The sequence below is a fragment of the Sardina pilchardus genome, chromosome 11, assembly GCF_963854185.1.
Source record: "Sardina pilchardus chromosome 11, fSarPil1.1, whole genome shotgun sequence".
Taxonomy (NCBI): Eukaryota; Metazoa; Chordata; class Actinopteri; order Clupeiformes; family Clupeidae; genus Sardina; species Sardina pilchardus.
This window is the reverse complement of record NC_085004.1, coordinates 21,939,208-21,965,918: the sequence shown is the minus strand read 5'-3', so window position 1 is coordinate 21,965,918 and position 26,711 is coordinate 21,939,208. Positions and strand designations below refer to the sequence as shown.

Here is a 26,711-nt window from a genome sequence, read left to right as displayed (position 1 = left end):
CCACAACACAATGTATTAACGTTCAATCTTAAAAGATTGAGCTTTACTATAGGCCTATGGTGATAGCCATATATTGCAATATATTTTGATACAGCGTGTAATGTCATTTTTAAAGTCTAAATGAGTGATGTAGGAAGTGGGGTGAAGTTCTCTAAAATGTTGCTTATCATACTGGCTGTCATACTCATTGACTTTCGCATTTTAGTTTCATAAGAAAATGCACAGTGTAGGCTACTCCACATTCTTAATAAAATATTAACAAACATAATATGAAAGGTGCACATTTTAATCCAAAATAGATTTGCCTTTTTTTTGTTTCACAGACCCTCAATTGTTAAACCTATGTGTTTTGTTTCAAATGATAGGCTGTGCTGCTTGATGGCAAATGGGGGTTGTGGCCTTTTAATGGCATGGCAGCCTAGATTTTCTGCCGTCCACCTTGGTCAATATCATTGCGTCACACCATGCGTCATCATTGAACGATTAAATACGATTTATGGAAAATGTTTAGCTCCTTGATTTGATGTCTATATGGGAATTACATTTGCGTATACGCACAGTGTTATGGTGTTGCAAAGACTTTAGAGCGCCTAACCACGGGACCAGTGCATCAGGAGTTAAAATACAAATTCTGATGTCATGAAGTCTGTGCTGGTTGGAACGATGTAATCACTCCAGTGATCCGGAAGAAGCCTAGTGGGGCAGCATTATGGCGCTAGTCGTTCGGACTTTATTCTGAGGGTCGCCCGTTTGTGACTGAGCGCACAGCCTTTCAATCGATCCACCTTTATCAGCGGTGTCCCGTTAAGACATGCGGGGCAGAGGCTACCTACTGACGTCGAAACGAAAGTAGCCTACATGTTTTTGTAGGACGTTCTTTTTATTCTGTGTGAAGCTACATGTAAAAAGTGAAACAGCTGTTGACGCACATCAAAACAAACAGAGGTTAACGTTACCATTAACTCTTAAGAAGCCATGGGGAACGGAATGAATAAGGTATTTAATAACGGTGGGGTTTTACAATGATGTCGTGTTTCTCTGTCCAGAACCGCATTGGTAAGGCTACCCCAGGTTTATTTTAAACTGTTAAAGTGTTCATATGTAGCATATGCTACCAAATAGGCTATTGTTCTGTGGTGTTGACGTAGCCATGACTAATATGAGGAAGTAGCGGAATCATTTGTTTACAGTCAGTGCTGATTTTCATATCCAGTGTCTAGCTCTAACATTTAGTGCGTTTCAAAAGTCCTGATTCAGTTGGTAGCATACAACCATAGATGGCATACAACCATACCAGCATTGTGATCTGTTTAGGTGTTTGGTGGATTGTGAGTTATGTGACTTGTTTTATATAGGCTATGAAATGCTTTCTGCTCAGGGTGTTGTGCTGTTGCTTAGCAAGTGTGTAACACTGGTTTATGTCCAAAAGAGAGAGTAACACAGCCTATGCTAAAGGCCACTAACCAATGTAAGTCAGAGACCCCAGCCCTAGTGATAATACCGAGGTGCATCAATTCATTGTCAAGTCATTGATGTTTGTTAGAGTTAATTCAATGTGTGATGGTTTGCATAAGTAGGCTGTAGGCCCTACATCAGATAAGCCACTTTGGTACATTTGCAGAAATTTGAGCCAGGGACTCACATTTAGTCAACAGAGGTATTCCCTTCATGACGCTACAGATAATTTAGGCCACGTCTATGTCCCATTTATGCTCAATCTAAATCTTAAGAATAATCTTATGCTCAATGTTTATTATCTGCAGTTGCAATTTCATTCATTCCTTCCTTGTTGTCTTTGCCATCCTTCACCCTTTGCTGGCCTCAAGACATTTCTTGCAGGCTTACATGATGCAATTCTTTATTTATTTATTTTTTTCCCAGTTTCAATTAATGTAAAAAGTTTGCATGCAAGGTATGAGCATGCCTACTGTCTGTTGATCTCTACCTTTTCCCAATAGGTCGTTGATGGCCTTTATCTTGGAAATATAAGGGGTAAGTGGACAGAGCTTCCCTCATTTTTTATTGTAAAACTTATTATAGAATAGGAATCACATTTCAAGTATCAGTGTGTGTAAGTTCTCGTAAAGTAGGCCTAATGGATTAATTGTGAAAGACATACAGTATATAGAGCACAAATTACAGCTAGGCTATAGTAGCCTATTTTCTGTTTTCAATCATCCCAACCCATCTGTCCGCTCTCTTCCAGATTACAGATGCCTCTGCCATGTTACTAATTTTAGCTGCTCTGATTATGATTTCACTAGATGATCTTGTTGCAGTTTGTCAACTCTAAATAGATGAGAGGAGAGGCCTTATGACTTTCAAGTCAGGTACCATGGCCAAATTAGAGATAGGTCTTTTCTATACTACCAAGGGTCCGATAGACATCGCTTACTCTTTTTCCCTGTGTAAAGCCATGCTCTTTAATACTGTTGACATATAAGAATAAGTGTCTTGACATCAACATAAATTTATGTTGATGTCAATGTCCTGCTTGTGATTATAAATGTTTGCCAATGTTCGTTCTTCATAAATTGTAATGTTACCTTTAACATTTCCCCAGATTCAGAGAATGTAGACAGCCTTTCCAAGAACGGGATTACACACATTCTCTCAGTGTACAACAATGCCAAGCCAGTCCTAGAGGTGAGTATTTTAGCCAAGATGATATACTGTATGTGAGTTCAACCTTATATGGTAACTTTCACTTGCTTTGCAAAGAAAAAAGCAGTGTTCCTGTCCTTAGATTAAATTGCTTAATTGAAATCCGTTGTGATTATGCAATTTGATTTTTAATGGACTGCAAATGCCTTTTTGGAATTCTCTTAAATATCTTTGATCCAAATATTGAATATCCTCATGATTGTGTAGCGGAAGGGTTTGACCACTTGGGGGTGGTAAAGCTTTTTCATTAGGGTAATCTTCACTACCTTCCACTGGAGGCTTAGGGAAGAGTTCACACAGGTCATTGAGTAGATCTTTCTTTATCTTTGGTCTCATGGATAGGGTTCTTTATATCTGTGCTTTCAGAACGATTTATTTTTTAATATGTTCTAACAATGTTAAGCAATGTAGCTCCTGAAATGGCTTACTTCAGTGCTCACTAGTCAGTGTATTAGTTTATAGGTGTTTGATGGCTATGTGTTTTTATTTGTATGAAATTGACGTCTCGAATATTTTTTCTTTCCTCTCCCTGATAATTCCCCACAGGATATGACATACCTTTGTATTCATGCAGCTGATGCCTCAAGTCAGAACCTGTGAGTGTATCACGCACACACCATACAGTTAAAAGGCAAGGACACGGACATACACATAGTCAAACAAACTCATGCACACATAAACAAAAACACAAATATACTATTCCTAAGCACTGGCTAATGAAATTTGATTCAAAGTATATGTACTTACTGTAAGTGTTTTTAGTTATAATGCTGACCAAAAGTGTTCATTAGAAGTTAGGGGTTAATGTCATGGCTCAGTGAGACCCCATCCTTGTATTTCAACAAACCTCCCTGACTGTAATTAAGCCAGTTTCACTTGGGTTTATGATTTGTCAAGTTCCGTTCTGTTAAGTTCTTCCTCAAATATTGGCTGGTACTGAGTCTACAGACTGATTTACTGTTTTTGAGTGGAGTTAAACTTTTGACTGTGTCATATTGAGTACTAAAGACAAAAAAATATCTGAAGAAATGCTTAATCATAATAAAGGAATATACATGGTTATATGATTACTCTTTAAGGTCTGATAAAGAAATTTAGTGTGAGAGAAAGACAGTAGGGAAAACCATGACACAAAAAATGTGGAGACATGAATGAACGCAAAATATTGCACATGTAGTGCCAGATTTTCTGGTGGGTGTATTTCAATATTCACAAATGAAAAGGTTGTAAACAATATGAAGTCTTAATTGACCTGACTGACTTCAAGACTAAAATCATTATTTAAGTGCGAAAGGTAAACCTCATAAATTATGTGCTGTCTATATACCGTTATATTGTGGTAAATCAGCATAACTGTACTGAATTCTTTTTTTCTTTCTACAAATGATATAATATTTAGAGCATTTTTGCAAGCATCACATTTGTTCAGGTGATACTGGGAAAGTAACTATTAGCCGTCTTTAAAATCACTAATATATTAGAATATATTCAGTTTTATTGATAATTTTCTATTGATAATTGATATTGGTATTGATAACTTTTCTATTTAAGTGATTATATAAAATGTTAAATGTTAATGGCTTTACACCATTTCACGCTGGTTTATGATTTTGTAAAGTAAAGTTCTTCCTCAAATACTGGTACTGATTTTATAGACTGACTTGTGACTCTTTTTTTTTCCGTTGAATTAAACTTATGACTGAGAGGCTTAGCCTTAGTCATTGTGAATTAAAGACAAAAAAGCCTCATCACAGTAAGGAAACAGACAGCTGCGTTTGCTATGGTCTGATGAACATCCATTTACTTTCGTGTTGATGATGTTGTCTCAGAGCCCTTTTTGGAGGTTTTTTGGAGCATGTCTAAAAACATGGTTTACATTGAACTGACCACACATGGCTAAATTGTATTCAGTCTGCTACTGAAGTGAAAATTGAAAGTTATGGGATTTTTTTTATGATTTATTTATTTTATTCAGCATTCAAATGAGGGAGTTTAGGACAAAATGATGGTGGGATCACCACAAATAGTGACTGATTACCTATGTGACAGCACACATCTGTTTTTTCACCATTTTGTAATCAAGATTGTGGTTAAGATGCGTGAAGATGCATTGGAATCAGTATTATGAGCTCAAAATCTGCTCCTTTGTGTGTTTTTATGCATCTTAAGCATGTTGTGTTTTGCAATCTCTTTTTTGTGTCCACTTCTCTATGTAGATTCCTTCTACACTATTGAATCATAGGCCTGTTATAGCTTCACAAACAGTCAGTTTTTGGAGTCTATCTCTTGAGGCTTATCTCATTCCTGATTGCTAAGGTTTTGATTCTCTTCATTTAAATTGGCGGTTGCATTGGACTAAAATGTGCTTGTGATTGAACAATTCAATTCAGTGGTGGGCGCTGCAGATCACAGGGTTATGGATGACGACATACACTGATTACATGATCAACTACAAGTTTAAAACAGTCAATTTAAAATGAAAAGGAACAGTGCGTTTTCTGCAGAATTGCAAAGTCTCAGTTTACGCTGCACTCTAATGTACGCACATCATCCCCTTAGTTGTTTAGCTAGTGAAGAGCTGGATATGGCCTTTGGAAGGATAAACTCCCCTGTTGCAATCAACTGTCCTGGTGCAGGGAGGAAGGAAGCCGCCATCACCAGGCAGAGTTGGGGGTGACTGGAGTCTATTCTAAACTCTGTGTCACAATCCTCATGGCCTCAAAAAGCAGGATAACGGTCTGCCTATCAGCTCATATCTTGGCCAGTGACCATGCACTCACCAGGCAGTCACGTCTTGTCAGGTCAGGGAACCATACAGGGCTTCCTCGAACGGCTCCGTCTGTGCAAAGATTCTTAGTGTGTTGTGGTTTGAGGTTCTTAAATTCACAGTTTGCCTCCTCTCCTTTACCCCCTGCTTAAACGTGGTTTAAGGGTCTTCATTTTTGCATATCACTTATAGCACTTGATTTTAGATCGTACCTTTGAGGCCTATCTCAAACAAGGGTCAATGCAGAGTGGTATCAATCTAGAGATGTCTTCTTTAATTTGAATTGTGTTTTAAAGTAAGTACATACAGTTTTATTTCCTAAAGCCAGAAGATAGTGAATGATAGATATTTAGATAAGTAACTGCTACAAAGTGACAGACAGACTGAATCTTAGATGACACATTAAACAACTCATGAACTAGATGTTGGCAAAACTGTATGAAAACTCATCAAAGTTAGCTTTAATGGTGATGTATTACAGGAACCAGAGGTTTTTTTTTTTTTAGAAAAACTTGTGTAGCACTTCAGATTTTGACTTGTTTTTGGACACTGATTAAGTTGTTAAAAAATGAGTACCACAGACACTCGGCAGTGATAAATGCAAGCAGTAAAGTAGATTGTAGTGTTGAACCTTACCTTAAGGACATCTCCGAATGCTCACCTGAATTCAGTTGACAAATAGAATATAGCTGCAAGCGGCGATGATGGGCCCGAGCACCAGTGGGTCCGCTGAGTTATTCTCCACAACGTGGAGTAAATCTAATGAAACATCTAGGATCTAGTACAGTTGACATATTTTCTGTTTATTTTGCGGGAATATTAAATTCACCATTTAAACATCTCAAAAATCCCCATCTTGCATCATGTATACTAAATTTGGCATGAATCAGATGAACAGTCTAGGAGAAGTGTGTTCAAATGTATCATGTGCCATTGGCGTGATAACCATTCCTTCTTATGCCAGATTGTGATGCTATCCTAGACGTGCATTTTGGATATACGAAGATCATTATGACCAAAATAATTAATAACATGTGAAGTTTGAGCCATGTCAACCGATGTTGTTCATGACACATTTCCTGTTTATTTGGCGATTTTAATTCGTCATGTCAACATTGCACTTTACAACTTGGCAATGAATCGGATGAATCGTCTAAGAGAAAGGCGTCAAAGTTGATCAATTGTCACAACACACAAAATCCCAAATGCGTCTTCCGGTGGGTCGTTGCTAATGCAGTGTGCTACATGTGAAAGTTGTTCGTCTTTGGAATTGGGGAGTTACACACCTTCCAAACCTACTGTACCAAATGTGTTGTGTGTAGCTGAAGTTTTGGCCACAAGTTTTTGTCCATGGTAACTACTTCAAAGAAGACAAAGTCCGGCATAAGGAAACAGATTACTATAATAAAAAAAATCCTTACAGAAACAAAAGGGCTATGCATGTGTTAATCTTGCTATTTACAGTCAGTGTGGAATTTTTGTATTTTATTTTAACAGATTTGCTTAGGATAAACTAAACCTCTGTGTCTTTGTTGGTTGAGACTTAACTAATATCAAGACAGTCTGCAAACAACCATTGTATAGAGATAAATGTGAAGAATGGTTTTGTTGTGCCAGTTTTGCTGAGAATGAATACATTTGATGCTATTTATAAATAAGGATGCCACAGATACCATTGATATACTTCACAACTTCACAAGCTGTACCATTTTAAACAGCCAATGTGTAGTACAGAGATGCAACTGGCGTCCCTTGTCCTCAGTCAATGTGGCCCACGGATCAATGATCAAATTATTACATTGTTGGTTTCACAGGTTTTTACCACATCTGTATCCTTATTGTAATGATATGGTCCACCAATAGAGGGTGTTTCCTATATAAAAGCCAAGCGGGCTCAAGCTTTCTTCACTACAGCCAGTGAGGAAGAGAGACAAAAACTTATGAGCGATTTTAAAGAAAACTTATCACAGAATTCAAAGGCAAAGTCTTGAAAGATTTCAACCTAAGTTGTCACGACAACACCACCCACAAAGATAACTAAAAGCAGGCTAGAACTACACTGGAGCTGTTAGAGCCACTATTGTAGCCGTGCTCAAGGTAAAGCTACACAACAGAGCCTTTTTACCAGAGCCACAATAACCCATTACAGAGGATAAACATGCTTATTGTTTTGTAATGACTATTATGAATAGAAGCAATATTAAAAATGCAATTGAGTTTAGAAATTATTAAATTAATGCATGTTGGTGTAATAAACATTACAGACGTGGTCTACTGTAGCCTGTATTTTTATTCTTCTCTAAAATGGTAGCTTTAATTCGCCTATATCCCAGTAGTGAAAGTGCACAGTCACATCTGGCCATTTGACAGCAATCATAAAATAGGTGTGACCCATTGGCCCTAACATCAAAGTTGCCCATCCCTGGTGTAGTAAATGTGCACACAGTAATTACCATCGTATCACCCAGGTACATGTTACACATTGCTCAGTTCACTTTCACTTGAATAAAAGACAACTTATTAGTGTAGCGGTTCACTTTATCCTACAGTATGACCACAAGCTGACACTTACATCATATTTTTTTATTACCTTTTATCTCGAATGAAGCTTCGAGGAATTGGGTGCAGCTATGCAGCTAACATGGCCCTGGTTACCATGTATTTTTGGTGACTCATAACATGGATACTAGATCCTGTCTCATATGAAATACATCAACAACACATTCTTCCTTCCCCTTTTCATGAAACTGGATAGACCCTAACTAGATGTCTTTATTCATACTGACTTTGAACTGAAACATTTTTTAGTTTTAGGTGTTGAATTAAGCCTTATATGTTAAATACTTAAAAGGTTAAATGTGTATTTAATTATTTATATGAAATTTAAGTAAGGCCTGCATAGCAGGTTGTACAGGAAGTAATCATTCATAATCTGATTTTTATGGATTTCATGGAAAAGATTGATCGATGGATGGTCAGATACTGTACACAGTTTTAGTGGTATGGTCACGTGGCTCTCAACAATTGATGCAGTTCATAGGGCCCTAAATGTTAGGATAAATCTAAAGTCTATTATGGTGCAAGCTTTTTATATATATTTGGTATATCAGCAATCACAATTATGTTTTGTCTATCCATTTGACAAATCAGACTGAACACTTTGCCTGTCATTCATATTAGAGCAAAACAAATGATCATACATTTTTTTCCCCCAGAAAGACTACTTGCTTCAAATTCAGACCAACATAACCAAGTCACTTTGCAAAGCATTTGCATTGCTTTAAAGTGAGGTTTCTTCCCCTACCGTTGCTAAAGGTTTTCAGAGAACCACAAATAGTGACCACATGAAATATGTTCTGCACATTGAACAAGAACACCGGAAATCTCTGGCCGGACAACAAATGAAAAAGTGCTGATTGCACTTCTTTTTTAACAAAAAACGTAGAATTCCTCCGCTAACAAAAGTGGTGATCCATCTATTTTTGCAACTGTCTACTGTTGAGGATGATTGAGTAACCCACCCCTAAACCTTGAAGAACAATGGAATCTTCACCATACGGCCCCTGTTGTTGTGCAATACACACATTTCACAATGATTCTTGTTGATTCTTGATGTTGTTGTAGTGGTGTTTGATGATCTTATTTTTTCCCCTTTTTCCCTTTTCTTTCGTGTAATGTTTTTGAAAGTTCATCAGTTAAAGTCATACACATGGTCATTTGTTTTGTTAGAATTTGACATACGGGCATGATGTAATACAAGAAAATAAGGAAGAACGGTTATTTATTAGAATATACATGTCAACATTTTGTGTCTTTGCCATTCCAACAAAAAGCCCATTACCCACAGAATTTTTGAGCATGTTTTGCTTTGAGCAGGAGTTTCAATTGAAACTGAAATGGAGTTTGAATGGAAAAACAGGTATCAGTAGTGACGTCAGCCCTCTGGCCTGGGCAGTCTGAGTCTGGACTCTACATTGAAATATGCTCCGTTGTAACACTCCAGTTTAAATGACTTGGGAAGTTAATTATGAAAATCTCAAATTGTTCAAATGTAAAAATGATGTGTTTGTTATCATCTTAATTTTGACATAATATAGCATAAGTCTGACCAGTGTGTGTGACTCTCCATGGTTTTGATTCCTGTTGAATTCTCTTGTGTTGTTAGGTCACAACACTTCAAAGAGTGTATCAGTTTCATCCATGAGTGTCGACTAAACGGAGGGGCTTGCCTTGTGCATTGGTAAGTACCCAGATCCCTAATAGATATGATTGGGTTACTCACATATTCAATAGTACTGTGTAGAGATACTGGACATTCATCATTTCATCTTTATCATTATTCTGCTGTCTGGAATATGTAAAAAGGAAACATGAAATAATACAACATATGTTTTATGTTTTATATATATTATATATATATATATATATATATATATACAGTATATATATGAATTGGTCATACTCTGACACACCACTGGCACTATCACTTTCCTATCGATGTCAGAAACTGTTACTGTGGATTTTGTGACCTCATCTGAAAAGTGTCCTTTCCCAGTCTGGCAGGGGTGTCCCGTAGTACCACCATGGTTGTGGCCTATCTGATGACCGTCACCAACTACGGCTGGGAGGACTGCCTGTCAGCGGTCAAGGCTGTGCGTTCCTTTGTGGGCCCAAACTACGGATTCCAGCAGCAACTTCAGGAGTTCCAGATGAAACAAGTCTCAGAGGTATACCAACAGACCTGGCCATAGGCATAGGCAGTATCTAGACTATTGCGAAGGGCACTCCATTCACGAGGGGCGCACAAAATCACAAAAAGAAAATGTACACGCAACAACTGTTATTTCAAAATCTTAAAAAAAACGTAGTAGCATAACTATATCATTAGCGAGCGCCACTCTCCAATGTTTAGTTAGGCCTGCCATGGTTGTTGATCATGAATAATGTTTCACATAAATTCCAGAAAGATTGTTGCCCCTTTTACTCATCGATCTTAACAACCCATTTACTGATAACTAGCTGGTCTTCGCCTCATGGCTTCATCAAGGAAGTGACAAACACATCAGATGGAGTAATACAAACACACTTTGAGATACAGTAACAATGATGTGGCCAGTCACTTACAGTTAGCATACACACAAAATATGCCTAATATGTCACTTTCTTTCAAGATCCTTATTACGAAAATAAATACCTAGGCTAAAGTAGGCCCACACACTCATGCACGTGTCAATCTTTGCGTTGAGCCGCTTGCACACAACAATGACAGCAGCATGCTTCCTGCATCCGTGTGCAAGCCATTGGTCACTCCTCAGCTGTGAAGGGCTGGGAGAGCTCGTTGTGCTTACAGATTTGTGTTTCTTCAGAATCATTACCTCAGCAGGATTCGTTGTTCATCAAACGCGTTCCTGCTTCATGTTTATTTAAAAGAAACCAATTCTGCAATCAGTGTTAATATTCTCAAAGTGAAACTGAATCGAGATCCACGTCAGAGTCCATCTCCAGTTTTGTCTGCACTTTGGTCATGGCAGTGTGCGGCGTGTACTTCACTAGTGTCGACTGTACTGTTCACTCTGCTTCACACCTCGTACCTGAGGGTGAGAAAAACGGTTTCCTGTTGACATTATTTGAGTTATTTTGAGCCCTTCACCAAACAGTCTCTACTGACGCTTTGCTGTTACACTGCAGTGACTTGTAGAACCAGTGGCTGTGTGTAGCCAGGGCTGCTGTGTAGTAGAGTTGTGAGTTGTGTTTTTATTTTTAGTCTGAGGTGAAAGTGAATTATGAAGACCTGCAATGATCTTTGATCAGTGCACTCTAGATTTAGCAGAAAGTCACGTTTTAGGATTAGTACTAAGGGTGTATGCAATGCAATGTAAAGTACTGTGTCGGCAACTACTGAATTTGTAATCTGATTAAGCATCAGTGTAGGGTGGAGCAGTCACTGAAAAGTGATCCAAGGAAATAATTACTCACTCAAAACTCTACCGATTTGATGTCATTTTGGTCTTGTTAACATCCACAAATGCACCCTAGATTGATGTTAGATTGACATCCCCATAGCGCCTACACCAACAGCAAGCACTAAGGTGACTAATCCTCCCAGTGGCAGGGCGAGGCTGATGGCAGTTAGCCTGCCCCTGGACTGTGGCTCTGGTGGTTCTGGGTGCTCAGAGCAGCGTGTGAATTCAAGCGCATGAGGGGGAACTTGGGGGAAGTGCTGAAATTGCAATAGACTCAGATTTATCATCACGTGTTCTGATAGGGTTGCAACATCACACGCCGGTGCAAAATATTCAACACCGCAGTTTTAATTTCATCTTGTTCTTGATTTCAGAAGCACAGAGACATATTGCATTATTGAGTTAACTGTCTCTCTAATTCAGAAAAAACAGCCCAGTTTTTCAAAATGAATGAGTTGATTATCTCAGGACAGGCTTGAATTTTCTGAATTGAGACTTCTGAGACAGTATGATGTTAATTCAGAAAACAATCTCTAACTGTACATGAACTTGATCCTGCAATAATAGCAATATTATTATTATATTATAACATTACGGGAAGTTCGGTGTCGGAGAAAATGTAAAGGGTAGCAGAGTTTTATTAATGTACAGTATGTTGATCACCGCCACCGATTCAGATCTATTCTTATAAGCAAAGAGGTGGTAGGCTAATCTGGAGAGCGGGGTGAGCGCACTCCATTTGCGCTTGTGTGCAGCCAGCACTCCTTTCCCTACTGACACAGGCAACAAGGATGCTGACAAAGGGGTTGTAGGCTACCGGAGCAAAAAAATAAGTTTTGGGTTTTTTGCCTTCAAATTTAGCAATGAAATTGAAAAGTTAGCCAGGATTTACCATTGCAGTGCGTACACACTGTATCTCCGAGGACAGGCTCACCAGGCTACAGTCTTTGATTACAGGGAAGTGGATGCCTGCCGAAGTCTTAATCCCAGTTATAATCCCAGAAAACATCTAAAAACTATAGTTTTGCCAGCTTGATTTAACACTAACTTTCTTTTAAAGCAGACTGTCATAGCCTGCATTATGTTCATGAGCAATAGCCATCAAGAACAGCACAACATTGAGACTATTTATCAGTAGTCTAATCATAGCAGCAGTGACATCAGGGCAAGCTTGGTTTTTCTGAATGAACAAGATAATGAAGTCATTAATTCAGAAAAACTGAGCCCTCTGTTTTTCTGAATTAACAGGTTATTTATCTGATTTGTTTTATGAATTAACAAGATAAATAATCCGTTCATTCAGAAAACAGGGCCACAATTATTTTTTTTTTTTCATAAATGCAACATGCTTCCGTACAAGAACATAAAGTGGTGATAAAAACTTTTTTTTTTTCTGGGGCCTGAGGAGAACATGGTAAACACAGTAATCAAATACGCATCTTGGAACAGTGAAATGAAATCATCACCTACTCTATAGAGCTGCCAATAACACACCTTTTTTTTGTAAACGTAAACCTCAGACGTTTACTTTTTGTAAAGGTAAACAGAAGCGCTACGACACTTCGTTTCCCAGCAGCAGCTGTTATTGGCCTGTCTTGACATGCACACACCAACGTAGAGAACTGTGGTGTCTGTGCTGCACAGAAACTGCGTAGGTGTGAGTTAAAACCGTCCCCACTGTCACCTAAACCCCAAAACATATATCTTACTGTAATGAAGGAAATATTTACATCCTACAGTATATCATCCTCTGAACATAACTGGGATGACTAAAATGATATAATAAATAAAATAGTCTTTTTTGTTTTAGATTGTGGTCATAGTCACAATTAAGAAACGGTCCCAATTAAAACACGTTTGACTTGCTGCACTGAGAAAAATGTGTTTTAACTTCAGTAAAGTATGTTGAGTGTAAATCATTTAAGTAACAAGGCAATTCATTCAACCAATACAGTGGTTTTCAAAATCTGACTGTATGATTTCACAGGTTATAGGGAAATGTACAGTATGTAGCCTACATAATGTGTGGTAGTCTGTGTATGTCATGGGTAAAAATATGTGTAATGTTCCGCTTTGGTGTTTTATAAAGCCCTAAAGAGTCCCTTTGTATGAGAAACAGCCTATATTTCATTAACAGATCAGAGAAACACTGGTATACTGTAATAATACTTTGAGGGCATTAAGCAAGTCCCTAGTTTTGGGAACAAGGTTAAATAGTCATTTTTTTCCAGAAAAAGAAACTGTTCCACATTTCGCAATGGTCACATACTTCACATTATTGCACTGATGCCAATGTTAATGATGGTACCAACTGTCACTTTCACTTTCATATTCCGCTAAAACAGTGCAGTAGCAGTGAGTAGAATTTGTGTGTGTGTGTGTGTGTGTGTGTGTGTGTGTGTGTGTGTTGTGTATGTATATGTGGTGACTTCATGGGACTTTATTTCCAGTCAGGTTCAACTGATTTAAACCAAATATCTTAATCTGTTTGTGAATAATTTTACAACTAACTTTCTCTTTAGTGTGTCACTGTATACAAGCTCAAAATAATTCCTCAAGAAGTGTATATACCATATTTTATTAGAAGGTTTATTGATGAACAGATTTCATCATTCAGAAATCTCTATCGTACAAATATGGGCAAGAGCTAGCGGAAGTCCTGATGAGCCGGGGAACGGGAATACTTGAAAGGGAGTGGGTAGTTTAAAGGGGTGAGTGGGTTCTTCTGTGAAGGAATGTTTGGCATGGAACCAGGGAGTTTCCTCCACCTACTACATTCTACTACGCATCAGAAAACAAGGAGACGGGAAGTAGGCCTCGTTGTTTTGATTTGTTAGTGATTTATTTTTGTAAAGAAAAATGGGAATTTAGGTAAGACATCAAGCATCTTACCTATCATCCAGCACTGGTACTGTTGAGCCATGTCTGGACACGGCCATGGAATTTTGGATGAGATTGATAGAATGCCAGTTTGAGTTTAGAAGACTTTAGTGCAGTTATTGGATGTGAGAGGGAACAGCAGTGTGGTGATCAGCCTAATCAATTGCTATTCCTCCTTTATTTTTCCTTTCCTTCCGATTGTGGAGCGAGCAAGTGAGTGAGTGAGTGAGCAAGCGAGTGGATTTTGGGGGGTCTATAGTATCATCAAGATTGCAGTTGAATTTATGGCACAAACAGTTCACAAGCAGCCCAAACTCCCAGCACAATCAGCTGTCAAACTCCAATAATTGTCCAACCAGACTGACCAAAGCTAGTATGACTCTAGTATGGCTAGTATGGGGGGGGGGGGGGCAGCTGACAGCTCAGCCAGTTCTCAGAATCCAATGATTGTCCAACCTGTCTGTGCATAGACATGTTCTATGTGAACAAAGTTGGAGAAACAAGGTTTGTTTGGGCTTCACAAGTGACTCAGCTGTGTTCACAAGAAGATGATGACTACATTTTAGATGAACAGAGATCCTTTTGAGTTCACTGGTGGTCTGAAAGGCTAATGATACATTTGGCATTTTTCTCTGGAGACACTGGTCATAGGTTTTCCTCTGGAGCGCACACACACTGATGTACTGTATTGTACTATTTCAAAACATTGGATATGCAAATGGATACTAAAATGCTCAACATTAGGTGCCTGTACGATTCAGAAATATGCAAGCAGATACTCTCCCTTCTCAAACAGTGACTAAGCAGCATGCAAAAGTGGTCTACATACTGTTGGTAAAAATATTGTGTACCAAAGTGAAACATGAGATCCAGTCACGAAGAAGTACAATCAGGATACAGGGTTTAATTACAGCTGTACAGGAGAGAGGCACACACGAAGCACAGGGTACTCCAGAATATGCGTCTCTGATTTGATAGAGAATTACACATGGTTTAAATACACAACAGCAAGGATAGATAATCATACAACAACAGTGGAAAACTTCAGGAGACACTCAGTCTACTTTAACCCGTGGTTGTTGACGTGAATGCGCCCCTGACGCATTATGTTATCCTTGTTTAGGAACAGTACAGATATCATACATACAGGGTCATTAGAATCATTCTTTTAGTGTGTCAAAGTGACCCACTAGTGAGAAAGACAAAGCTTTAAATCACACATTGGAATATGGGCCTAATGCAGACATTAAACCACATATTAGAACATTAAACTGAATGATCAATTCCATTTTCTCTCAGTCCCCCTTTTGCAGCCTTATTGGCTGGAACATTCATTAAATACCACCACTAGGAAATACACAAAATATATATATGATTATACAATTGTTTCATCCAAGTTACTCAGATCCAAATAAGCAGGTACATAACTAGGTTCATGACTAGTTTCAACAGATTTCTTAATTAACCGTGAAAAACACCTGCATATGACTGGTGTACAATAACAACTACCATAAATCAAACAGCAAATCAACAAGATAATCACAACAAGAGCTAATAAGCCAAAAAGAATATATTTGGTCCATCCCCTTAAACTATTCAGAAAGTCATCTATATCATTTTGCCAAGAGGTTGGAATAATTCCATTATTCTTATGGATCTCCTCCTCAGATTGGTGTATCACCCTTTTCAGATTATCAACCGATTTAGAGGCATCAGAAATATAGACGCAACACTCTTTACGTCGCAGAACTCTGCATAAACCTCCACGTGATGCATAGAGAAGATCCATGCCCATGCGATTTTCAAGTGATACTCCCCGAATCTGGGTGACCTCAACCTGTATATTCCGGATAGCTTTAAGAGTTTCATTTTCTGTTTTCTCATAGGCATCCCTAAGTCCCTTAACATCCTTCTGTAGGTCACGTACACCAAGTGGAGTAAAGAGGACTCCTAACCATTCCTCAGTCTCCCCTATATCGCGTTTACGCTTAGGTGAGTCATCAGGAGCTGATTCCACCTCCTTCTTAGAGACGACTCGTGACGGAGGGACCAGGTGGGCTAAATAGCAGACCCCGGAGGCGTCTGCCGGAATGGCAGCATAGGCAGTGTTACCACATGCAAATGCAGACCACTTTGGTGCAGCTAAGGGTGTTTTGAGTTTTTCCGCAGGGATGAGTTTATCACATTCTGAATTTCCTAACTTCAGTCCCGTACCCTTAAAGGACAGGCAAACTCGTGAGGTTACAGAAATAGCTGAAATAGGTGCAATAGCTCTTGGGTCATTATTCTCTGGACATTTAGATTGAGGGGGGTTAATGCATTTAGAACCACATGTGTAAGATGTGAGCTTACTCATTCGTGTTCCGGATGGAGTGACAATCTCTCTGGACTGCCAATCACACTGCCAAGACCCTGTGGATGTGTTGTAAATAAAAGTACCTACAAAATCATTAGTCAAGAGTCCAGGAGCTGGATACTTCTTGTGGGTCCAACTGGTCAATCTTACCTTTTCAGGATCCCACTGACATGGCAATGTTTTATTCTCTCGGCAAAGATCCTCTAAGGCCTGGCCAGCGGTTGCCGCACGTGCCGTAGTATAACTATCAGTTATCAAATCAATGCGAATATTCTCATCTGAACACTTAGGGTGCCAGGTGAAACGTCCAGCTTTTGCCAATGCCATCATATCCACTACCTTGGTCAGCGGACCATTATCGCAGTCTCTAAGTGTCCACCAATCGTCTTGCCCATAAGGGGCAGCATACATAGGCCATCCGCGCCCATCAGTTGGTAACAGATGACATACGTAACAGTCAGATTTATTCAATTTTGATGCTACATTTCTAGACATTACTAGAGCCAAATTTTCAGCATCATTGGAATCAATAGGAGCTAAATTGCTAGGGTGACCACTAGAGATTACCTGGGCAGGTGGTGGGACAGCAGCCTTTGTGTCCGGAATGGCCAGAAGGGCCATTTTAGCCCTAGCCTTCTTCTTCATAGGTATCTTGGTAGGTGGAGCTTTTACTTCACACTTTTCTGGCATAAGGCGCGTATGGCACTGTATACCTGGCTTAATATTCTTATAGATATAATCAGGAACATCACAAGGAGTATGTCTTGCACTGGGTGCATTAAATTCCCTATAGCACCAGAATGGAGTATGAACATTACTACCAAAGGGGAAATGAACTGACACGTGACCTATATCGTTAGAAAAGGTCACAGCATGTTCTGTTTCACTAATGCGCACATATCCCCCTGTACAATCCAAAATATAGACATGGCAATCCAGAGGCAGGCAGTGCCCTGCCGTACAATTGAACTGGATCATATCATCTGGCCAGAGCCCATGTCCTGAAGGAAAGAAGGTTAGCAAGCAAAACAGCACAGTAATCAACATTTTTTTTTCTTTTTTTCCTTCTTCTTATCAGTGTAGCTTCTTTATCTGAAAATGTCCTTCATGCAACAGATTGATCTGAAAAACGTCCAAAAACAGAGTGCAAGCTACGGTATGTGAGGTGGCAAAACAGCCTTTGCGACTGGCCACTGTATGTGTGTGCTATCAGTGTGGGGTCAACACCCTTGTTGTTGTCGCCCTAACCGAAATCCTCTTCACCAGAGACAGTTCTTCTCAATTGTAGTGGCAAATCCTCTTCTGTTTCTTTTTTTTTTTTTTTTTTTTTTTCTAATCTGAGGGTTGGGTGGACTTCCCTTCCCCCTTTCAGACTCTGTGGAGGGCGTTTTCTACCCCGTTGGTACCACAGGTCTGCTATACTAGAAGAAGTCGATCCAATTTCATTGAGAAAATGTAGGAATGCATCCCCTGTTGTAAGTGTGGAGCAACCGCCAACACCGGTGTTCACCGTTGAAGTGTATCCCCCTTGATGTGCCTGCTTCTGTAGACAGGCTGTCCTCAAGGGCGTGTGTAGCCGGGTCTATCCCACTTGTTTGAGTGCGATGTGGGAACTTTGGCAATACACCTCCAAAAGGTGTGCCGGGACAGGGCTGTGGCCTGTCCAGGACAGGAAAGTGTGGTGATGTGCAGAAGAGGTTGTTCCAACCTCTCCCTTTTGCCAGCTTTCTGAAATCTGTAACACACTTTAAATTCAGTTATGCATATGGTTTTACTTGTGACAAGTGCACCCATCGATGCCTTCCGTTACCTAGAGAGAGGAAGCAAGAGGTGTCAGTCAACATAATAATCTCATATGGTCCCTTCCATCCAGGTTCAAGCGGCCCTTTTGAATCAAATCTTTTCAGCATGACCTTGTGGCCTTCTTGAAAAACTCTGCGCCCTGTGGCAATCTCCAGGCTATCTTTTCTATCCTGTCTAATTCTTGCCAGTAATTGTTTATCACGCAGTAGTTTTGAAAGGTCCTGACAATACGCTTCCAACACAATCCTGTGGCTGTCCTTTCCCACCTCAGCAGTGAGGATAGGATCGTGTGGTAGGGTAAGATTTCTTCCAAACATCAATTCGGCCGGGCTGAGGCCTGTGGTTCTGTTTGGAGTGTTATGTTGTATCAGTAATACAACAGGTAAATGGGCTGTCCATTTACCTCCATATTGCTCCAGACGGGCCCTTAAGCCAGTCTTAAGCACACGGTTGTGGCTCTCAACATAGCCGGAACTCTGAGGACGGTAGGGAATATGAAGTTTTTGTTTTATTCCCAAATTCTTCAAGACAGTTGTTAAAACCTTTCCCGTAAAATGTGAGCCTTTGTCACTGTCAATCTGCAGGGGAAATCCCCAACGAGGCAGAATCTGTGTGTAAAGTATTTTTGCAACAGTGTCTGCCGTAGCCTTGCGGCATGGAAAACCTTCAACCCAACGGCTGAATCTGTCGATGCAGACCAACAAGTATTCATAACCCTCTGACTTTGGCAGCGGACCAACAAAATCAATTTGTATGTGAGTAAATGGTTTGTGAGGTCTCTCATCATGTCCCATTATCAGTTTGTTTTTGTGTGTGTATGGCGCCGTCTTAGCACAGCTGATACAAGTTTTCACAACTTGTTCCATCTCCGACATCAAATTAAAAACATACCAGTGTACCTTAATCAACGTGCAAGTTGTAGATACTCCTGTATGAGCCAATTGGTGGTAATCTCGTAAGAGTAGTGGCACCAGTGGGGGTGGCATGACAACCTTCTCATCCTTCATCCACAATCCCTGTTCTGAGAAACAGCAGTCTGCAGACATCATTTGGTCAAGATATTCATTTGTACTTGGATAAGCTCTCTGTAAATCAGACAGGTCTATCAACTCTGTACATGAAAATGTTGCTATCTGCGGTGCCTGTGTGTTAAGTTCATTATCATTAGTTTGTCTAACACCGTTTTCACTTATTCTCCCCCTTTTGTGATCTGAAGCAGCTGCCTTTGCAGCTCTGTCGGCCAGATCATTACCTTGTGCCAATGTGTCCTCGACTTGCACACTGTGTCCTGTAACCTTGATAACAGAACACTTGGAGGGAGTTACGAGTGTTAGAGCATCAAAAAGTTTCATAATTTCAGCCTTATGGGCAATCGGTGCACCGGCTGCAGTAGTGTAATTGCGGCTTTTCCAGACTGGACCCCAGGTATGGGTCGCATGGTATGCATAGGCAGAGTCAGTGTAACAATTAACCGGAATGTCCGACTGTGCAGCTATTTTTAAAGCATTAGACAAGGCAACCAGTTCTGCCACCTGTGCACCACCCCTTTCCAGGGCCCCCACCCGCAGAACTTTATCCCCCTCAACAACAGCCCATCCCGTCAGTCTCTCACCATCACGCATGTATGAGCTGCCATCAACAAAAATGTCCCTGCCACCGGGTATGGGCTCCGTGCCCACGTTTGCCTCGGCTTGGTTCATCATAATGTAGTCACAATCATGTGGCTCACCTTCAGCATGGTTCAGTGCGTTCCCAAAGATGAGGGCATCCTCGGTCTGAACGGACACTCTGGGATCAAACAGGCTGGTCTCCCATCTACCTCTCCGTTGCGCAGAGATAGTCTTTATGGTGCTTTCACCCAGCAGCTTCACAAACCTGTGCTGTGTGTGAAGAATTACTGGAGCAAAACCTGTGTAGAGTTCAGAGGCCTTCAAGGCCCAATCAAAACAATCCAGAGTCTGTACACATGCAGGCTGACCTTGCAGAGCAGGGGGTGTTTTGCAAGAGAAGTATCCTATCGGTCTGTAGGGCTTCTGGCTTTGTTGATTTGTTTGGCAGAGAACTGAGGAATAGAATGTATCAGAGGGCATAGCCCACAAGTGGAATGGCTTACCAGGGTCAGGATGCGCCAACACAGGTGAAGAAGCCATTGCCTGCTTTAATAAAGTGAATGCCTCATCCGCCTCTGCAGACCATTCGATCTGGGCACGGCCAGGGTGGCCACCTTTCAACAGGTCAACTAGTGGGCGTGAAATGTCAGCAAAATCAGGAATGTGTAATCTGACATAGTTAAACATACCCATTATTTCGCGGACCCCGCTGATTGTGTTTGGTCTTGGGAGAGCCAGGATTGCCTTCACTCTCTCTGGAATCACCCGGCGGCCAGAGTTCCCAACTCTCTGTCCCATGTATGTCACTTCTGGTAAAGCACACTGCGCCTTTTTGGGATTCAGTAGTATTCCTTGGTCCTGCAAAACTTGGCACAATTGAGTCAGTTCTGACAAGTGTTTGTCAGGGGAGGTACTACATAATAGAATATCGTCACAATAATTGAGGAGGAGTGATGAGGAGGTTAAGTCAGCCCGCACAGGTGCAAGTACCTGTGCCAATACCTGGTGAAAAATAGAGGGGCTGTCTACATACCCTTGTGGTAACCTTCGGAAGGTGTATTGGTGGCTGTCACAAGTAAATGCAAATCTGGGTTGGTCTCTTTCATCAATTGGAATGCTGAAAAACCCATTACAGACATCCAGGGCAGAAAACATAGTGAATGAAGGGTTTAATTGAGACAACAGAGTGGCCGGGTTAGCCACTATAGCATGCCTGGGAGGTGTGACCTTGTTTAATGCTGTGTAATCAACAGTCAATCGCCACGACCCATCTGGTCGTGGAACTGGCCACAAAGGGGAATTTGTAGGCGAGGTGCATCTTTTAATTACACCTTCAACTTCCAATTGTTCAACAATTTCCTTCACTCCCTTTTCTGCAGCTCGCTTCAGAGGATACTGCCTGACTGGTTTGTGCATTGGCCCTGAAACTCGTACTGGTGTGATTGGTATGCACCCTACCGCATGCTTATCAGTGGTCCAAAGCCTTGGAAACAGAGTTATGAGTAGCTTAAGAACAGGGTTGGTTTGTAAATGGCTTTCTTTTAGGGCAGCTATTCCTTTATGTCTGTCTGTGATAATAGGAACTGGAGATGCAAACCGTGCTCCATCCATCACCCGGCCGGGGAGGAGTACTGAGCATTCAAGTTCACTCAGCAAATCCATTCCTAGTATGCTGCCTAGATTAGTGGGTCCTACCCAAATCTGTATCCAAAACACATTACACAGAGGGGGAAAAGTTAATGGTACAGGCTCAGAAAGATTAAAAGTAACACAGCCACCTAGCCCTTCAAATGTGTTAGTCTTGTTTGTGATGGGTAAATCAAAGTCAGTTATTGAGACAGACGCTCCAGTGTCAATTAGCATAATGCAATCCCGGCCTCCAAGAGTCGCGCTAACAAAGGGGCGAGTGTCAGAATGTGAACCTGCCAGGGAGGCCACCTGGCGCTAATCATCAGAGTGGTTGAGATTGGCTCTAGCCAGGCTCTTGAGCAGAGACATGAGCTGAGAGTTTGTCTCAGTGTCAGGTGATTTTTGCTTTTGTTTTTGAGGGGAGTTCTGACAATACTTAGCCCAATGACCCATTTGACCACATTGGTGACAAGCTCCTTTCTTACCCTTCCCTTTATGCCTACCCTGGGAGGTATGGGTGTGCTCTACAGCAGCTATTTTGCCTCTACCTAGTTCAAAGTGGGCCTGAGTAGATTCAGCTCTTTGGCCCCAGGCCATAAACTGAGCCCATGTCTGTATCTGAGGGAGGCCTATTGCCCACATCTGCTTGTACTTGTTATTGAGGTTATTAGATGCAGATTCGATCATAAACATTGAGTCAAGTGTTGGGGTCTCTGGAACACAAGCAGCTAGAGTTTTATGTGCTTCTGTGAAGCGTGTTATCCAAGAGGAGAAAGACTCATTAGGGCCTTGGACACAAGTGGCAACAGAGCTATAAGTGTAGTGTCCTCTCCCTATGATTGTTTGAGCCACAGTTTTACATTCAGTAAGATATGCTTCCCAAGAGGGATCATCAATTGGCATGTTATTGGGCCAGTTTCCTTCAGAAAAGCGGGTTGCATAACCCAAAGGAGCCTTAGCTTTAATGACAGTGATAACATCACCAGGAGACAATCCAAAGCTCACCGTAGCATCTCTAAGTTTAGCCCAGAAATCAACATTTGGGTCCTGCATCTTAAGGGGAGGTACTGTTTGCAAAATACCACCAAGTTCGTTAGCTTTCAGAGGTATGGGATATCCATAGTGTCCCATACCTGCAGCTCGTCCATTACTAACAAGTAATGTGTCAAGATTGTGAACTTGATCAAGTTCTCGCTGGGGTAAATATGATATAGGAGCCATCTGAGGCACAAAGTCCCTACTGGAAGGAGGAGCGGTGGGGGCTCTGGGCATGCATCGGTACACGCTCTGCCCTGACCTTGAGCCTTGATAACCAGGATTGCCTGTTTCATCACAGAGTGTCCTGGGCCCATCCGACTGCTCACGCCTTCGGATTTCTGCAATGGCCTTAATTCCCTCACCCTCATTCGAACGTTTAAAAATGTACGTTGCCAATCTAGTTATAGCTTTGGCTTGTTCAATAGGGCTCCTTGGATTTACCTCAATGCCATCTGGGAGTTCTCCCAACAATTCCTCAACTAATTTACTCATTGTCTCAGAAGCCTCTTTTAACTCTTTTCTAAGTTCAGGTATACAAACAGGTTGCCCATCGGGCTCTAGGAGCAGTCCTCCAGACTTCTGAGCCCACACATACTCCAAAAAACGTGCATATTTCATCTTCTTTTTATCTGGCTTCACCTGAAGAACCCATTCAGAAGCTTTCCTAATGCCCCAAACTGTCTGATAGCCATCTTTAACCATATCAGTTTTAATTGCGTCATATTCTTTATCATCACCAATCATAGCCATAGCAACCTGGATGGACAATGGAACCCTTCCTGCATCCCAAGTGGCCATCTTAGCGTAACTGGTCTCAAACTTTAACAGATCTGTTCTTAACAGATAGACTTTGCCAGAGTCTAATTTAGCAAACCAGTGATAGTGATCCTTCTCAAACACCCAGATATGTTGCCACTCCTTGGAGATTCGTTGACGTAGGCCCGTCTGTGCGCGCACACAAAATTTCCTTTCTTACTGGGGAGACCTTAATGCCCAGGGCCGATAGCTCAGCCGTCACTGACGCTGACTACCACCCAACAAAAACTATCCCCAAACAAATGTCTATTCGGTTAAGAAAGACAGTGGCCCTACTCACCCGAATCTCCCTTTGCCCAACCAAAGGCAGAATGTAGCACTTAAAAGGAACAAACCAGTACTACTCACCACGAGTGCAATTCTCCGGCGTGTTGAGGGATCACACACATCAGGTTTCAATTTTCAAAACAGAAGAATCCTTAATTCAATATATCCATATAATCAATGCTCAGGTAGAACCTCCAGAAACTGTTGGTAAAAATATTGTGTACCAAAGTGAAACATGAGATCCAGTCACGAAGAAGTACAATCAGGATACAGGGTTTAATTACAGCTGTACAGGAGAGAGGCACACACGAAGCACAGGGTACTCCAGAATATGCGTCTCTGATTTGATAGAGAATTACACATGGTTTAAATACACAACAGCAAGGATAGATAATCATACAACAACAGTGGAAAACTTCAGGAGACACTCAGTCTACTTTAACCCGTGGTTGTTGACGTGAATGCGCCCCTGACGCATTATGTTATCCTTGTTTAGGAACAGTACAGATATCATACATACAGGGTCATTAGAATCATTCTTTTAGTGTGTCAAAGTGACCCACTAGTGAGAAAGACAAAGCTTTAAATCACACATTGGAATATGGGCCTAATGCAGACATTAAACCACATATTAGAACATTAAACTGAATGATCAATTCCATTTTCTCTCAATACTCACATCTCTACATCTCTATCGGGGCCTAAGACAGCTCTGTAGATACATCAAAAAATTATGATGTTTTTGTTTTCATTTGACTTTCCACCATTTTGGAATTCCCAAACTTCAACATTTTGTGTTCATTTTGACCTCGGCCATTTTGGAACTCACTCTCTCTTCTCCCTGTTGTGCTTCTCCTCAGTACCGCTCCTGGTTGCAGGCGAGTTACCAACCCAGTCCCCTCAAGGAGCAGGAGCAGGTGGAGGCCCTGCTCACTCTGCTCGCTGAGCAGCAGCAGCAGGAGCGCGAGCGCAGGGGAGAGGGGGACCCGGCGTGGATGAACCAGGCCTCCGGCGTCTACCCGCTGCCCTACAACGCCTACGGCTCAGACAGCAAGAGCTGAGAGGGTGGAGATGGGGGGGTCCTCCGTCAGATCAGGGTTGAGCCGGCGATTAGCTTGGTGCTTTTTCAGGTCAACACAGAATCCCCCCCCCCCCACCCCACGCCACCCCAATCCAACTGTTGAACAGAGCAACTGTGCATCTGAAGATAGTCACGCAGAGATCTTTAGCCCCTCTGACATAGGACACCCACACACCACTACCGGAATGTAACATTAGTATTTCCTACATATGCTCCTCACTAAGTATGTGTTGTGTTTTGAGGTGATTGATCACACCGAATAATACCTCCTTTATGTCAGGATGTGCAAATTAGTTTGATTAGTTTGTGTTTGGCTGCTAAAACCAGGACTTCAAGAGTAAATAACACTGACTGGGAGGTAAAAGAATTCGCTCACTGTTACACAAGTTAAGGGGTTTTTGCCTAAGTGCCAGAGAACAGATAGATGGTGTCCAACTGAAGAGAGGATCTTTAAAAGCCATGTTTTGGGGTTTACTCACAGACTCCCACACTCTACTCAGATGCCACACTACTTTTATCATCATCCGATTCTTTTTTATAAGGTATCTTTTCAGAAAAAAAAAAAAAAATGTATGGTACTTATTCAGCTGTATGAGATATATGTATTTGTTTTGTTTTTCAATAATGATTTATACAATTTAATTGAAATTATATATATTTACTGTTAAATTAAAATAAAACTATTTATACTCAGTGTTCAGACTTCCTTTATCTCACTGTCATGAAAAACAGAACTGAGATTTCCAGGATTTTGTCCCCCCCTCTAGTTCTTGCTACTGTTACGTCTTGCTACAGTACAATGCACACCTTCATATTCCCAATTATTTTGAAGTGCAAAATCATGAAAGATGTAGTAGGGGACCAGTAGGAATCATTGAATCTCCCGCAGTTCTTGGTCCCTGTGACAGCAGCGCAACAGCAGACGCAGGTGTTTGGTCAGCACAGCTGTCTGTTGCCCACTGTGAACTGGTCACAGGTTGCACCTAAAGCCAGGAGATAAGCGAAAACCACAAAACCTACTCGGATCCCTTTCCAGTCCCTCAACATGTGATCCTGTTTTCCCAGCATCCTCTTTCAATGGTTTCTAAATGACTCTGACCACAGGTACTGTAGCTGTAGGATTGCATGGCTTAGAAAGCCGGCCTGGCCCAGATTAATACGATTCACCTTTTGTGGATTTTGAAAATAAAATATGGTTCAATTGGAATGTAGACTTTTAGTTGTAAACAAGAGGTCATGATTGTGGACTATTGGTTGTAGACAATAGTCGGTAACACTTTACTTTGATAGTCTGCCTACAGAAATTTAATACACCATCTGTTAGGATTAAAGTAAAATATAGCCTAGTTCACAGCGTCAACAGAGTTGGATGATAATCTGAGCATCTGTGGGCGAATAAAGTGTGACCCAAAAGTCTTTAGACTTTAAGGTACCATAGGTGGATAAGATGGATTTCACGTCAAGATATCCCAGTTCCTATTTATAATATCTGGGTATTGGTATTAGTATGTATGTGGCTTGCTGTGTATCTTGATGTAGGGATTGATTTTTTGCTAAACACTAAACTTTTCTTATTGTTATTTCCCTTTTCATCAAACTGCTCGCTTTATGAACAGGTTTTCTAAAAACAGAGAGAGTGTGGTTGAATAGTATTTTTCTAGGAAAAAAATACTAGCCTAAATGGGAAGTAACTGGAAAATGGTAATAGCAGGCCTAGGCTGGAAGGATTAAAAAGGATTTCAGAATTTAAGTTTAGAAATTATTGTTTGAAATAATGAAGCAATAATATTGCTGTAAAACACAAACAGAGTTATCTGATCAAATAATAACATTTTTA

At 40.8% G+C, this 26,711-nt stretch overlaps 1 protein-coding gene across 1 annotated transcript; it reads left to right on the top strand.

Moving 5' to 3' along the window:
- The first annotated feature begins 556 nt into the window (after positions 1 to 556).
- dusp22a (dual specificity phosphatase 22a) lies at positions 557 to 25,568 on the top strand. Its single transcript, XM_062548567.1, has 7 exons — positions 557 to 996; positions 1,959 to 1,992; positions 2,564 to 2,646; positions 3,211 to 3,260; positions 9,597 to 9,671; positions 9,987 to 10,158; positions 24,654 to 25,568. Exons 1-7 carry the CDS (start codon positions 976 to 978, stop codon positions 24,852 to 24,854), a joined length of 636 nt encoding a protein of 211 aa, XP_062404551.1. The 5' UTR covers positions 557 to 975; the 3' UTR covers positions 24,855 to 25,568.
- The last annotated feature ends 1,143 nt before the right edge of the window (positions 25,569 to 26,711 follow it).